The sequence below is a fragment of the Myripristis murdjan genome, chromosome 17 (assembly GCF_902150065.1).
Source record: "Myripristis murdjan chromosome 17, fMyrMur1.1, whole genome shotgun sequence".
NCBI lineage: Eukaryota > Metazoa > Chordata > Actinopteri > Holocentriformes > Holocentridae > Myripristis > Myripristis murdjan.
In genome coordinates, this window is record NC_043996.1 from 32,467,088 (window position 1) to 32,479,440 (window position 12,353).

General features: G+C 45.6%; 1 protein-coding gene across 3 annotated transcripts in view; it reads left to right on the forward strand.

The window, feature by feature from the left end:
* The window catches only part of rasal2 (RAS protein activator like 2), a 120,175-nt gene that overhangs the window by 13,045 nt on the left and 94,777 nt on the right, over nucleotides 1–12,353 (forward strand). The window contains exon 1 of one of the 3 annotated variants that reach the window (XM_030073834.1): nucleotides 5,588–6,334. The exons of 1 other annotated variant lie outside the window; for it this stretch is intronic. In XM_030073834.1, coding sequence (XP_029929694.1) covers nucleotides 5,782–6,334 — 553 coding nt within the window. In that variant the 5' untranslated portion in view covers nucleotides 5,588–5,781. Of the gene's footprint in view, nucleotides 1–5,587; nucleotides 6,335–12,353 lie in introns of those variants that run through there. One more of the 3 variants, XM_030073833.1, reaches the window with a different exon arrangement.

Here is a 12,353-nt window from a genome sequence, read left to right on the forward strand (position 1 = left end):
AGGATGATGAAGGACGAAGGCTCGGGTCAGTGAAGTAATCCTGAGGTTATGTGCCTTTTGAGTCCAAAGTAAAGGCTAAAATAAAGATGAAGTTGTTTTTAGTGTTGGGACAGCAGGGAGTCAAAACGCTCGCGGCTGTAATGTAAAATCAAACTCCTAAAAGTGAAAAACAGCAAAATAAAAGACCACCACAGCTACAGGAGTGGCAGTGGCTCCTTTTAGGACCAAATGGAGGTCGTTTCAGGCGATAAACCTCCTGTGCAGGTTGTTTCCAGTGTAACACGGTGTAAACACAGCAATCACAGCACGGGTCACTGGTCAAACTGGATGCAAACAGGCGGCGGATATAAGCAAGAAATCAGACCTGGGCTCTAAAACCTGTGGTGTAAACGTAGCCTGTGAGAACGCTCAGGTCAGAATCTCTGACTGTCTGCAGAACAAAAACTGGAGGAGAGAGGCAACAAAAACGTGAGTCGGTGGATAAACGGGCTGCAGATTTTAGAGATGTAACCGAAGAGAAATCTGAGAGGTGAACTGGGATTGACTCCCTGTCATGGTTGAGGTTCTCGTTGTTATTCAGCAGCACGCGTGATGTAAATGTGACATGTAGAGATGTGTTCACGCTGAGGTCAGACATGGATCACACACACACAGGAATGTGAACAGTCGAGGCCGGATCCCAGGGAAATAAAAGACAGAGGCAGGAGAGAGAAGAGCAGGAATATCAGCTAGACGTTACATCACTGTGCTCAGGTTTAACAGTGTGTGGTGTGCTGTAGTGTGTGTGTGTGTGTGTGTGTGTTTTCTCAGCCTGTTGTAGCCCTGCCGTTAATGGGGTGTTAATGCGTCCTGTTTCCTTCACAAACAGACACAGGACCTGACCTCGTGTTGTTGTGTTGAGGCCGCAGACGGACCATGTTTGTTCATTTATTTATCCATACTTTTGGCCTTTTTTCATGTCAAAGCAATGAAATGTATTCAGTGATAAACTGTTTTATTATCATTAGTAGTATTGTTAGTAGTATTGTTATTTATCGATAGAAGAATTTCTCAGTCAGACGAACTCAAAGATCACGCCTGTAGGCCGCCCTGTGTTTTAAATGTATTTATGTGTGATATCCTCCTGAGACCCGAGGAAAAAAAGTGTCTTCCAATTTAACTTTTTTTTTTGTGATTTCTTGTCTATTTAGAGTTAAAACAACAACTCACAATCTAGAATTTCAAAAAAATATGTTTATTTTAGATTTTACAGTATGTCCACTGTAGTGGATTTTACTGTAAAAAACAGATAATTTTAAATTTAAATAAAAAACCAATCAAATAACCACAGATTATCAATTACAGACAATCGATGCCATTAACAAGAAAATATATAATTTTCATAAGTAAAAACCAATAGCTAAACAATATTTGACTTCCTGTTTCTTTTTTCACTTCCTGTTTTGTTTTTCTGTAGCTGCCATTTTGGCTCAATAGAAAGTGGGTGTTTCTCTCATCCCACCTTATCACATGAGATATCATTGGAAAGGCCTGGATCTCCTCTGTACAGTAAACCAGGACTTGATAGGGGAGCTCAAATGAGTAAAAGGATATAGACGATCAATTGATGTCCATTACAGAGGACATAATTGAATAGGCTGGGTCTCAGGAGGATGTATTTGCGTGCAGGTTGAAGTTGTTGTTGTGATTTTATTTTTTCTGTTGTGGCTGCCAGACTGCCGGTCAGACCTGGACAGACAGTCATTTTGGTGATAGATTTTTGTGTTATTGTCTTTAAAGTGCTTTGATCACGCCACAGACGTGCGGCTGTTTGACGTACGACATGAGATCGGCGTGAGTCTGTCTGATCTGTAGCAGTCGCCGCTTCGTCCGTTTGGTTCGCCCACCGCTCTGCCTGCCGCTGAACGCCCCGCGCGGAGGCCCAGATATCGCTCATATCACAGAGAGTTATGTAGGAAGTTGCAGAGAGGTTGGTGAACCAAACAGACTCGATGGCAGCTGGTACGGATCAGACAGACGGACAGCATCAGACGTTGTTGCATAACAGGCAGTCGAGTCTTCATTAAGCTGTTTCACCTCGTCTCACACTGCAGCGCGGCTCGAGACGCTGAACCCCGGCCGTGTGCCGCCGCCTGGGGAGAGTCACGGCACATAAACCACCTGACTGCTCCTGTATTCTGTACTCTGCTGTAGTACACCGCTGCACTGTGCAGTACCACACCATGCAACACTGTGCTGAGCGTCTGCTGTGTACATGTGTCTCAGGTGAGTCTGATCACCTGACTGACATCTGGCTCGATGTAAATGTGGTTATCCTGCTGGCTTCCTGTCCTGTTTACCGCTCACAACCGCACTTCCATTTGATAATTTAATTTCAGGCTGAGCCATTAACATCAGGCCAGGGAAATCATTACTCCCTCACTGTTGTTGGATTATTTATTTATTTATTTTTTTTTTTTTGTAAGACTTAAGGGTGCTGTTGTCTTTAGTGGACAGCTCGCAGTCGACAGAGGCAGGAAGTGATATTTGACCGAGGTTCCCAGGCCGAATGTGAACACAGGGCGTTTGGGTTACATGACACTGAGCTGAGCCAAGTGAGGCGTCAGGATGCTCTGAGTTCACTCATTCAGCCCTTTGAAACGTGAACAAATTCACTGGATATACGTTTTAAAGAATGCCACAAAATTCCCCAAAGAATTATTAAACAGAGAAAAAATGGCACGAAGAAATATTACAGTAAAATGCCACAACGTTACAGAAACAAATTTAAAAAAAAAAAAAAAAAAAAAAAGGAAAATGACCAGTAAATTGTTTTTTTAAAAAAATTCAGGAAAATACCTGAAAAAAAAAATTAAACTAGAAAAAAATGACCAGAAAACTAGCAATGTAAAATAATTACAGAAATGGGACAATAAGGACATTATCAGAAAGAAATTGAAGAAAATAATATTTTTTTAAAAATTATTTAAAAAAAATAATAATTTTTTTTAAAATGACGTTTAGGTTGGAAATGAAGGTGTAGATGATGTTAAACAGTAAGTTGGAGTAAAGATGATCTTACTGTCTGACTGTGTGAGTTTGGAGGAGCACAGAGTCGCGACCCCCTCCTACCTTTTGATGTCACTAAGTTGTCAACAGGAAGCCCCTGGCAGGAAGCGGTCGCTCCCAGTCCATCTTGTCCTCAGAGCGGCGGCGGCGGCGGCGGGTCGAGAAGCCACAGCTTAGCCCGTCTGGGTCTTAACTCTGACCTACATGCAGCTCCGCCCGGCCACCGCCTCATTATCCAATAATTGCAAATATGTGGGTCAGTGTCTTTTAAATCCCCCACTGTACTTCACACACAGAGTCGACACTGTACGGCAGCCCATCATCCTCATTCCCACCGCTCTTTCATTCAGATTACACCGTTCCCACAGTCTCTGAAGACCTGGGAACTCTGTGCAGTTTAAAATCATGTTCTCTAGGCCTGGATAAAATTATTTTCTGGATAAAATGAATATGAACATGACAAATGGCAAAAGGACGAGAAGTTTTTGAATGTACGGAAAGTTTGTTGGTGAAGTTGATGGTTTTTTTTTGTTAAATGGTGTTTTTGAATCGAGTCTCGTTAGGATTTGATCATGGAAACTTAAACGGGTCATGGAGAAGTCATGGGAAAGGTGAAAAGATGTGTGTGTGTGTGTGTGTGTGAACCCTGTGTGTGAGGGCGAGTCAGGAAATTTAATATGTTTTACAAACGTGTCATTTTCCAGGAATACTTCCAGCTGGTTTCACACCTTCACTGCATTAGACAAGAGGAAGCTGGCAGGGAAAACAGCATGAACTAACCAGGAGGGAAGAACATTTCCAGCTCATGGAAATGCTTCAAATTCTCTGTAAAGTCTAATAAAAGTCCTGGGAACTCTGGATGCTCATGGTGACATTCGAGAACAAAACTGAGTCAACAGAAATGAGTCATTTGTTGGAAGGTTTTGCGATGCTCTTTCCTTCCAACGCTCACTCCGATTTCCTGTATGAAGAAGATGATGGGAAAAAAAATACTGGTCACATTTATTTCCTGGGCGCTGGTGCTCTGACCTTTGACCTCGTTACTGTTGCCTATCGGTGATGTAACTAATTAGATTAACTCCATTTACTGTAATAGAGTAGTTTTTTGTGTGCTATTTTAAATTCAGTAATGTGACTTTTCCTTCTCTACATTTTGAATCACACGTTTTACTGTCACTGAAGCACATTTTTACACCAGGACCTTTACTTCCATTTTAGTAAAATATCAGCAGGGAAACATTACTTCCACCCCCCCAGCGCACACACACACACACACACACACACACACACACACACGCCCCCTCGATGTTTTTGGCAGCCTCTCTCTGGCCCTCGTGTTGCTCCTCATGGCTGTAGGGGATGAGCTTTCTAATGAGGCCTGGCGTTGACAAAAGCCCGGGGTGCCCGTGTCGCCTCCCTGTGGGACGCCGCTCCCGTTTCCTGTCTGAACACAGAACTGAGGCCCAGTCGAGGGGGTTGAGAGGGGTGAGGGGGGGTTGGGAGGGGGCATTCTTTACCCTTAATGAATATTTATAACCTCCTGGCTCTATCAGGGTGATGGCAGCATGGTGGCATCAGTCGGTCGCCCCCAAAAACCACGTAATTCAGTCAAATCCTGCTAATATATCTGCTGTGGTGAGCTGGTGAACTAATGTACTGTTAGTATCTACATGGCAGTTACCCAGTCTATGTGAATAATGTGTGCTAATATACAACATATTACATTTTTGTTTGTCTCTCTACAGTGTTAAATTCACTTCTTAATCCTATTTGAAGAGAAATGTTTGAAATGCCTTTTTTTTTAATATCTCAAAAAAATAACTGGGTCACTGTTTGTTTTATATGCATTCATCAGCACATCGGTGGTGCAGTAATTTGGGAAATGTTCACATTGCTGTTCAAATGGCATTAAAAAGTCTGTGAATGTCTTAAATGTGACTTTCTGAAACATGCAGTGGAAACGCATCTGAAACTGCATTTAGACCATCATGGCACAGTAAAACTCCCCATGCAAATCCCTTAATACTTATGATATTTAAGTTTCTAGCACTAAAAATAGCAACAACCATGCAGAAATATGCTTGTTCTTCCCTTCTCTGTAAAGGGGAGAGCAGTTTGCTCTCTCTCATTTTTCATGGTGGCAGGACAGGAACATGTACCAGTCACTCTAACCACCCGCTTGAACATAACGTGGTTTTGATTTCCTGAAGTGGAAAACTCGCAGCTGAACGCTGAATCGAGGCGTTTCTTCCATTACTGTTAAGTTATTAAAAACAAACCTGAGATAAGCTCAGGAAGTTAGATTTCTCAACGATTAAGAAACAAGAAGACAGACACATAAACACTGTGTGCAATTTCTGTTTCATGTCTGCTCACACGGGAAACCACAGTCTGATGGTCTGGTGTTTGGTGACATCTGATTGGACGGGGCAAAACGAAGCTTACGTGCTCATCTGACAGCTCTCTTCCTCCCAGGAAGACGATCACCAGTCGTTGAGCAAGAAACAGCCAGACGGCTTCTGCCTCGGCCTCAGAACAAGAAGTACTCGCCATCGGTGCTCGACAAACCTCAGCTCGTAGTTTTTTAGTGCTCGTGTCGTGTGAAGAAAAAGTCCGCCAGGGTAGTATGTCAGAGTCTGATCACAGCTGTCGGCATCCAAGCTGCTTCGGCCATTTTGGAGGCCTCCATCTGTTTCATCTGGCTGCGTGGAGGAAGCCCGAGTTAGTTTGACCATGAGTGGATGGAGGAAAAGCCCTGAGGGCCGCGGCTGCCCGGGCCAGAGATCCTGCCGATCTCCGCCTGGCACCGAGGCCTCGTACCGCTGGCATCATCACAGGAAAAGCTGGCGTCGAGCCGACATCCCGCCGGCTCCAGAGCAGCCATTGGACAGATACAAGTGGAGGACATCTGCTCGGCTGACAGCTAGGGCGGGCAGGATGGCCGCCCCCGAGGGCAGAGCGCACGCCGCCGAGCCCGTCCACCTGCGGTTCCTCAGCCTGCCCAGGTTCAGCAGCGCCGCCGCCTCGGGCCGCCCCTCTGCTCCCACTGAGCCCGCGGGCCAGCGGCGGCCCGGCTCGCGCCACAGGATCATCCCCTTCTTCAGGTCTCTGTCTGAGCCTGGCGCCGGCAGCGGAGGTGGCGGCTCAGAGAAGAAGCCGCTCAGGAAGGCGGGATCGGACGCCGAGCAGAGCGTTCCCTTCGTCAGCGGCCTCCTGACCTCTTGGACTCGCAGGATCAGCCGAGTCCTCAGCCGGGACGAAGTCGAGCCCCCTGCAGCAGAGTCTGGTAGGCTACATCATATCAGCTGGGTTATTCACAGGAAGTGATGTCAGACTCCACACCGCCATGTGGTTTCGTCTGAGAGTTGCTGTTTGTTTTTATGTCCCTGTGTTGTCTTGTGGGATTGTGCAGCTTTCCTCTGTAACACAGTGTAATTTCTGTGATTAAAACCCCACATTTGAATACGCTACCAGGGGCGGGGGGAGGGAGATGCTCCCCATGCTAATTGAGAGGAATCAGCCTTGAGCTGTTTTTAAAGGGAGACATTTACATTCGTTTAAAGCGTCCTGTGTGTAAGGCTCAGCCAAGCAGCCAGTTTGAAGGTTAAGTTATGCTAATTGCATTTTCCAGTGGAACCCGGCATGACGTGCAGACGCTGTGTTTTGAGCCAGGCGATAATGAATGTGTTTTCATGCACATCTGACAAGTGAAGCGCACGGAAGAATCACCAAGGAACCACCTTCACAGTTTTACAAAACATCAGCTCTTCATTTTACCTCAGTATTTCCTTCATTTGTATCCCAAGCTCTCCCTCAACACCTCTGTGACCTGCGACTCTTCACCTTCTCGGCCTGTAATGTCAGTGATCAAAGAGTTAAAGTGTCTCCTGCTCTGACGCTGCTTGTAAATCACTACCAAGACGAGTATCAGCTGAATGTTGGACATATAAAATGTAGGTGTGATTTCCCAGCAGTCCCAGGGTGCTGTGGCGCTCCTCCTGCAGCGTTTTTCCTCTGTAGCCTTGGCCCGACCTTTGGGAGCCGCATCTGCAGCAATACATCAGCCTGAACTGGAAAGTGATCCACGTTATCTTTGACCTCCCAGCAGCCTCAGCGTGCTGCGGGCGCCGGAGCGCTCAGCCCTGCTGTAATTCACAAAGCGGGGACCGAAGCGCCCGTGCAAACCAAGAACTTAGAAATGATTTAATTTCGTCTCCTTGAGCGAGCGCTTTGCCGCTTTGCTGCCTCCCCCAGGCCGAGCGGCCCGGGTCATGTGACCGCACGAAGGTCCGCGCCGAGCCATCTGAGGCGTCACGTGGCGAGGCGCGGATCGCCCTGCCTGTCCTGCAGGTTCTGAGGTCACACACAGTGCACAGTGCCGTGGTGTGCTTCTGAAACCTGGACGTGATGAGCATCAGTTCATCAGAGAGCCTCACTCTGTCGTCTCCAGCAGCCATGATGTGTCTCATCCTGCCGGGCGAGAGGCTCTGCACAGGCAGGAGCTCACTCATAAATCACAGCAGACAGGAAGGACTGTGTGACAGTGCTTACTCATTCATTCATTCATTCAACCTTTATTTCATTTTCAGATGACAAATTGAGAGCACCAGACCGAGTTTTCAAGTGTGCTGTGATTACACACAAGAAACAGCAACACAGTGTTTAAAAAGAAGAAGAGAAAAATATTGATAATTGATATTCAGCTGATAAAAATGGCATCAATCGATTCAATAAGTCAGAATTAGGTGAGTGATTTAAAATGACACAGGGCTGCAGGTTATGTGTCATCACAGCAGACGTGTCACTGTTCCCTGCTCAGGTGTAAATAAAGCTGTATGGATGTAGATGATGAGGCAGATGTGCCCGTAAACAGGCAGATGCATCGCCGCCTCTGTGCACGTCCTCTTTCTCTAAACCACGTGGGAAAATGTGGAAAAAGCAGAAAGGAAACAGAGCTTTCAGTTCAAAAGTTTCTCCCCTCAGCCCCGGGGCATGCTGGGTAGTGGCGCTGTAGTAAACCACAGAGCTCTGGGTCGGGTGTTTCACTTCTCTGAGCTGCAGTCGGTAAACAAGCCTGTGGACGTGTTGTTCCTCGTGGCGGGCCGGCACAGAGCCGAGCCGTCTGAGGCCGACAGCAGCAGCTCCGGCTGGTCGGAGGCTCATCAAAACAAAGTCCAGGCGCCTTCGATTCAAACTGATCTCTACAAGGGTTTTATTTTCCTGCTCTGCTGTGAGAGCCGAAGCTGCAGAGGCCACCGCAGCTTCACAAAGGCAGAGGGGAGGGGGTGTGTGTGTGTGTGTGTGTGTGTGCGCGCTAGAGGGGTTTCCTTTTGTATGCAAACGCTCCCTGCAAATAAATGCACTCACAGTAACAAAAGGAATGTGCTGGGCGGCTCCGCGGCCACCTCAGAGCTCATTAACCTTTCAGACATCGGGCCAGCGGCGGTGGGAAAGTGGTGGATTCCACCTTTATTCCTCCCAGCAGCTGCTGGGGAGCGGCAGCCTGAGAACACGGATCCTGCTGCCTCGCCGCACAGACCACACTGTGACCGCTGAGGGGCTTCACAGGGCTGATCGCCTCTCTCCTTCTGTCAGCATCTTTAAATTTGACAGTTTCATGTCATAAGACTATAAAACTTTAACAGAAACCATCAGAATGTACTGCTCTGCACCTTTTGATGGTTTTAGCTACATTTCTGCAGACGTTTCCTGCAGACGTAGCGGTGATGGATGGGTACAGGGCTTCTGCAGGTCCTTAAAAGTCTAAATATCTCAGTGTGAAATGTCTTCAGTTATTTGAAATGCCATTTTCTTAGGTTTTAATTGGTGAGCAAAATGTCTGTTTTCTTTATGTGGGCTGGCGCGGTTAATGCCTAGTGTTTATTTTTGTCGCAAATTAAGCTTAGATTGCTTTTCAAGTCACATTAAAACGTCTTTAAATGTCTTAAACTTGTAGGAGAAGACAGACAGTCACAGAAATGTGCCTGAGTGTTTCACCAGAACCCTGTCTCCTTTAAAAAAAAAGGTTTTTGATACGTGTGCAGGAGGGTTTTTTCTCTCTCCTTATCAGGGTGGAAGCCAATGTGGGCTCATGATAAACACAGTAATAAAACTTCTTTAAACAGTTTACACAATGCATAACAGTCAAATCAAATGAAACGGTGTTTGCTTAAAACAAACTAAAACAAGCCAAGATAAAGCAGAAGAACAGAGGGCAAGTTAATATGAGGAAAAAAATAGTGCAAGTCTATAAAGTGTTTCTTTTAGCTTCAGCTGCAGAAGTAATCTGCAAAATATTGAAGAAATTAATGATTAAATGTGTGTCAGTAGTTATGGACAGAACAACTGACAATAGCTGATATATAATAATAAAAAAAAATCAGTTTATCAGTGTAACCTCCAGATAACCAGCCACTTTTTATCTATGAAAGCAGCATTTTTGTGCTGTGGTGCGTTGAAGGGCACTGAACAGGAGGCGTACTTTTTTAGTTTTCATACCAGCTGTTTATTACATAAGAGGGAATACACAGACTCATCACTGGAGCCAAAACCTGAACATATACACATATACATATATAACTTTCAAGTCATAAGCTAACAGAGACCTTAAATTAATTACAGATTGCATAGTTGTCCGATCTTAAATAAAAGCAGCATTTCTAAGAATTCTATAAATATCAACAGCAAACAGCAGGAACCATAAATCCAGAAACACAAAATTAAATATCTCTGGCTCATCTGTGTGATAAATTTCCTCTTTAACCCCCCTCCGGTCTCGTCAGCCTGACAGGAGGCGACTTCACCGCTGACCCCTGACCCCTGAGGCCCCGCCCCCGCCCCCCTCCACATGTGGTTGTGATTGACAGGCGAGTGGGAGGAAGTGTTTCAGAGTGGTGCTGACGGCAGCCTCTCACTTTAAATATTAAAGAGTTTGGCTGCTGCTGAGGAACAAAGACAGACAAAAAAAAAAAAAAAACGAAAACCACGGTAATTATTGATGGCAGCTCCGTCAGACGCTTCATGAACTCTTAATGTCGCTTTGGTCGCTTTTCAGATACAAGTTTGTGCCTCCGTGATGAAATCCTGACTTGTCACACACACACACACACACATCACGCAACCTCGCAGCCGGTTGTGAAACGTTTGGACTCACAGATGGTGGAAGTGCCTTTCCTGTTGTTTTTCCCCGTTAGGGATTTTTACTTTTTCTTAAAAACTGCAGTATTACTCCGCAGCGACTCGCCCCGCCTGCTGGATAAATGAACCGGACTGCAGGCTCGTGTTCTGCACGTCGCTTTGTCTCTCAGCTCTGCTTTGTCAAATAGCGCTAAACACAAGAGCTGGGAATCACCAGAGGCCAAGGGAAAACTTTGTCAGCATCTGTTTTATGTAAGAAGATGAAGTCTTCATTCTGCTCATGTCGCTGGAGTCATTTTTATTGCAGCAAAATGGGACAGACTGACCCACTCTGTCCGAAAAACCTGTCAGAGATGTTAAATCGATACTTGGTGATATTAAAAACCCCTAATATTCGCTGGTTACGGCTTCACAGTTGTAACGATTTGCTTGTGTTTTTCTGTTCATACCTTTATAAATTTAATACTCGTGGGGTTTTCTCAGCTGCTGGCCAGACCAAGGAAGACATTTGAAGACGTTTTGCAGTTGAAATATTAATCGATTAGTCAGAAAAATGGTTGATAGACTCTCTGACAGTGAAAACATTCATGAGTTGTAGGCCCACCAGTCACCAGCCTGGGAATATCTGAAGTTTAATGCGTGGACTTTCACACAAAATGAGCCAAACTGACTGATCTCCATCCCTGAAGGCATTTTGTGATCATAACTCTTTTAAACACCCACAGTGTGTATTGATCCACCTCAGTGACGGTTACTATGGTTAACGGCCTGAATGGAAACACTGGAAATTCACAAAAAATTCACCTAAAAGTTTCCCCACTGAAAACTGTGATGAAGGCTGATGGAAACTTGACTCACAGTGAGGATGAGGTCAGGCAGTCCTGCCCTACAACAGCCTCTCCAGCTTCTGATTGGCTGTCAGCATTTCATTGTATTGTAGTAAAACACCCTTTTCACAGTAGCTCACAATACACAGCTGGTGGAAACTTGCATTCATTTGAATTTTATTTTGCTGAATGATTGAGACACTGTGAAATTTGCAAAACATTTGTGAATCCTGTCCTCAAATATCATGATTGTCAAACAAGATCCTCTATAATAACCTGTAACTGAAAGCCAGCCTGAGCACGGCGGCTCAGCTGATGTTCTGTAAACACCGCGGGTTTGAATCCTCTGTCCGTCGCTGCTGCAGAGCTGCAACATGAAACAGCATAAAAATAACCTGCGGAGCAGACGGAGGACAAAATGTCACGGTGTCCCTTTAAGTGGCGTGCTGCTGCCTGACTAAAATAGGCCGGTGTGTTTCTGTGTGAATGAGCCGAGCGCAGAGCCCGGCCTCCTCTCTGCGCCCAGCGGGACGTCCCAGGAATGAACCGGGAACCAGTCAGGGAGCCAGCGCTGCTGCACAGACCAAAACAGAGCAGTGCGCCGGGACGCCGCTCTGATTCACTGTTTTGATATTTTATTTTCTGTGACGCTTTTATCCAGAGCGGCTCGCAGCCGAGAGCAGGACGAGTTCAGGACGAGTTCAGGTTCACACCGTTTTCCTTTCTGAGGTGAATTTTATGAGCAGGAGACTCGTAGTTTTTTGTGGGTGATTTGACAGTGATTTTGTTCAGTGGTTTTCAAAGAGCGGTCGGTGAACCCCCAGAGGTCCTTGAGGGTCCTCCAGGGGGTCCTGACCTTTAAATTTATCATTTTGATGAATAAATTATAGGAACACTTTACTATTATTTTGTAATTTTCAGGTCATTTTTGTGAATTTCCAAGGCTTTTCCCCCTAATTTTGTTGTAATCCTTTACAAATTTTGGGCTAATTTCCTGGTAGTCTTTACCGTCTTTCCCCCTATTTTCTGATTATTTTCTTGTAATTTTTTTTTTTTTTGTAACACATTTTTGAAAGAATTTGCTCAGGCTTCAAAGGGTTTAATGCTTTAATCTCACTACTTGAATTCATGTCACAAGTAGGAATATCACAGCTGGACAATTCCACAATGAACACAAACTAAAACATCTTTTCATATCAGAGTCACTTCAAGTGGAGGTCCGTGGCTTCATGAGGGGGTCCGGGGCTTCATGAGGGGGTCCGTGGCTTCATGAGGGGGTCCGGGGCTTCATGAGGGGGTCCGTGGCTTCATGAGGGGCTCCGGGGCTTCATGAGGAGGTCC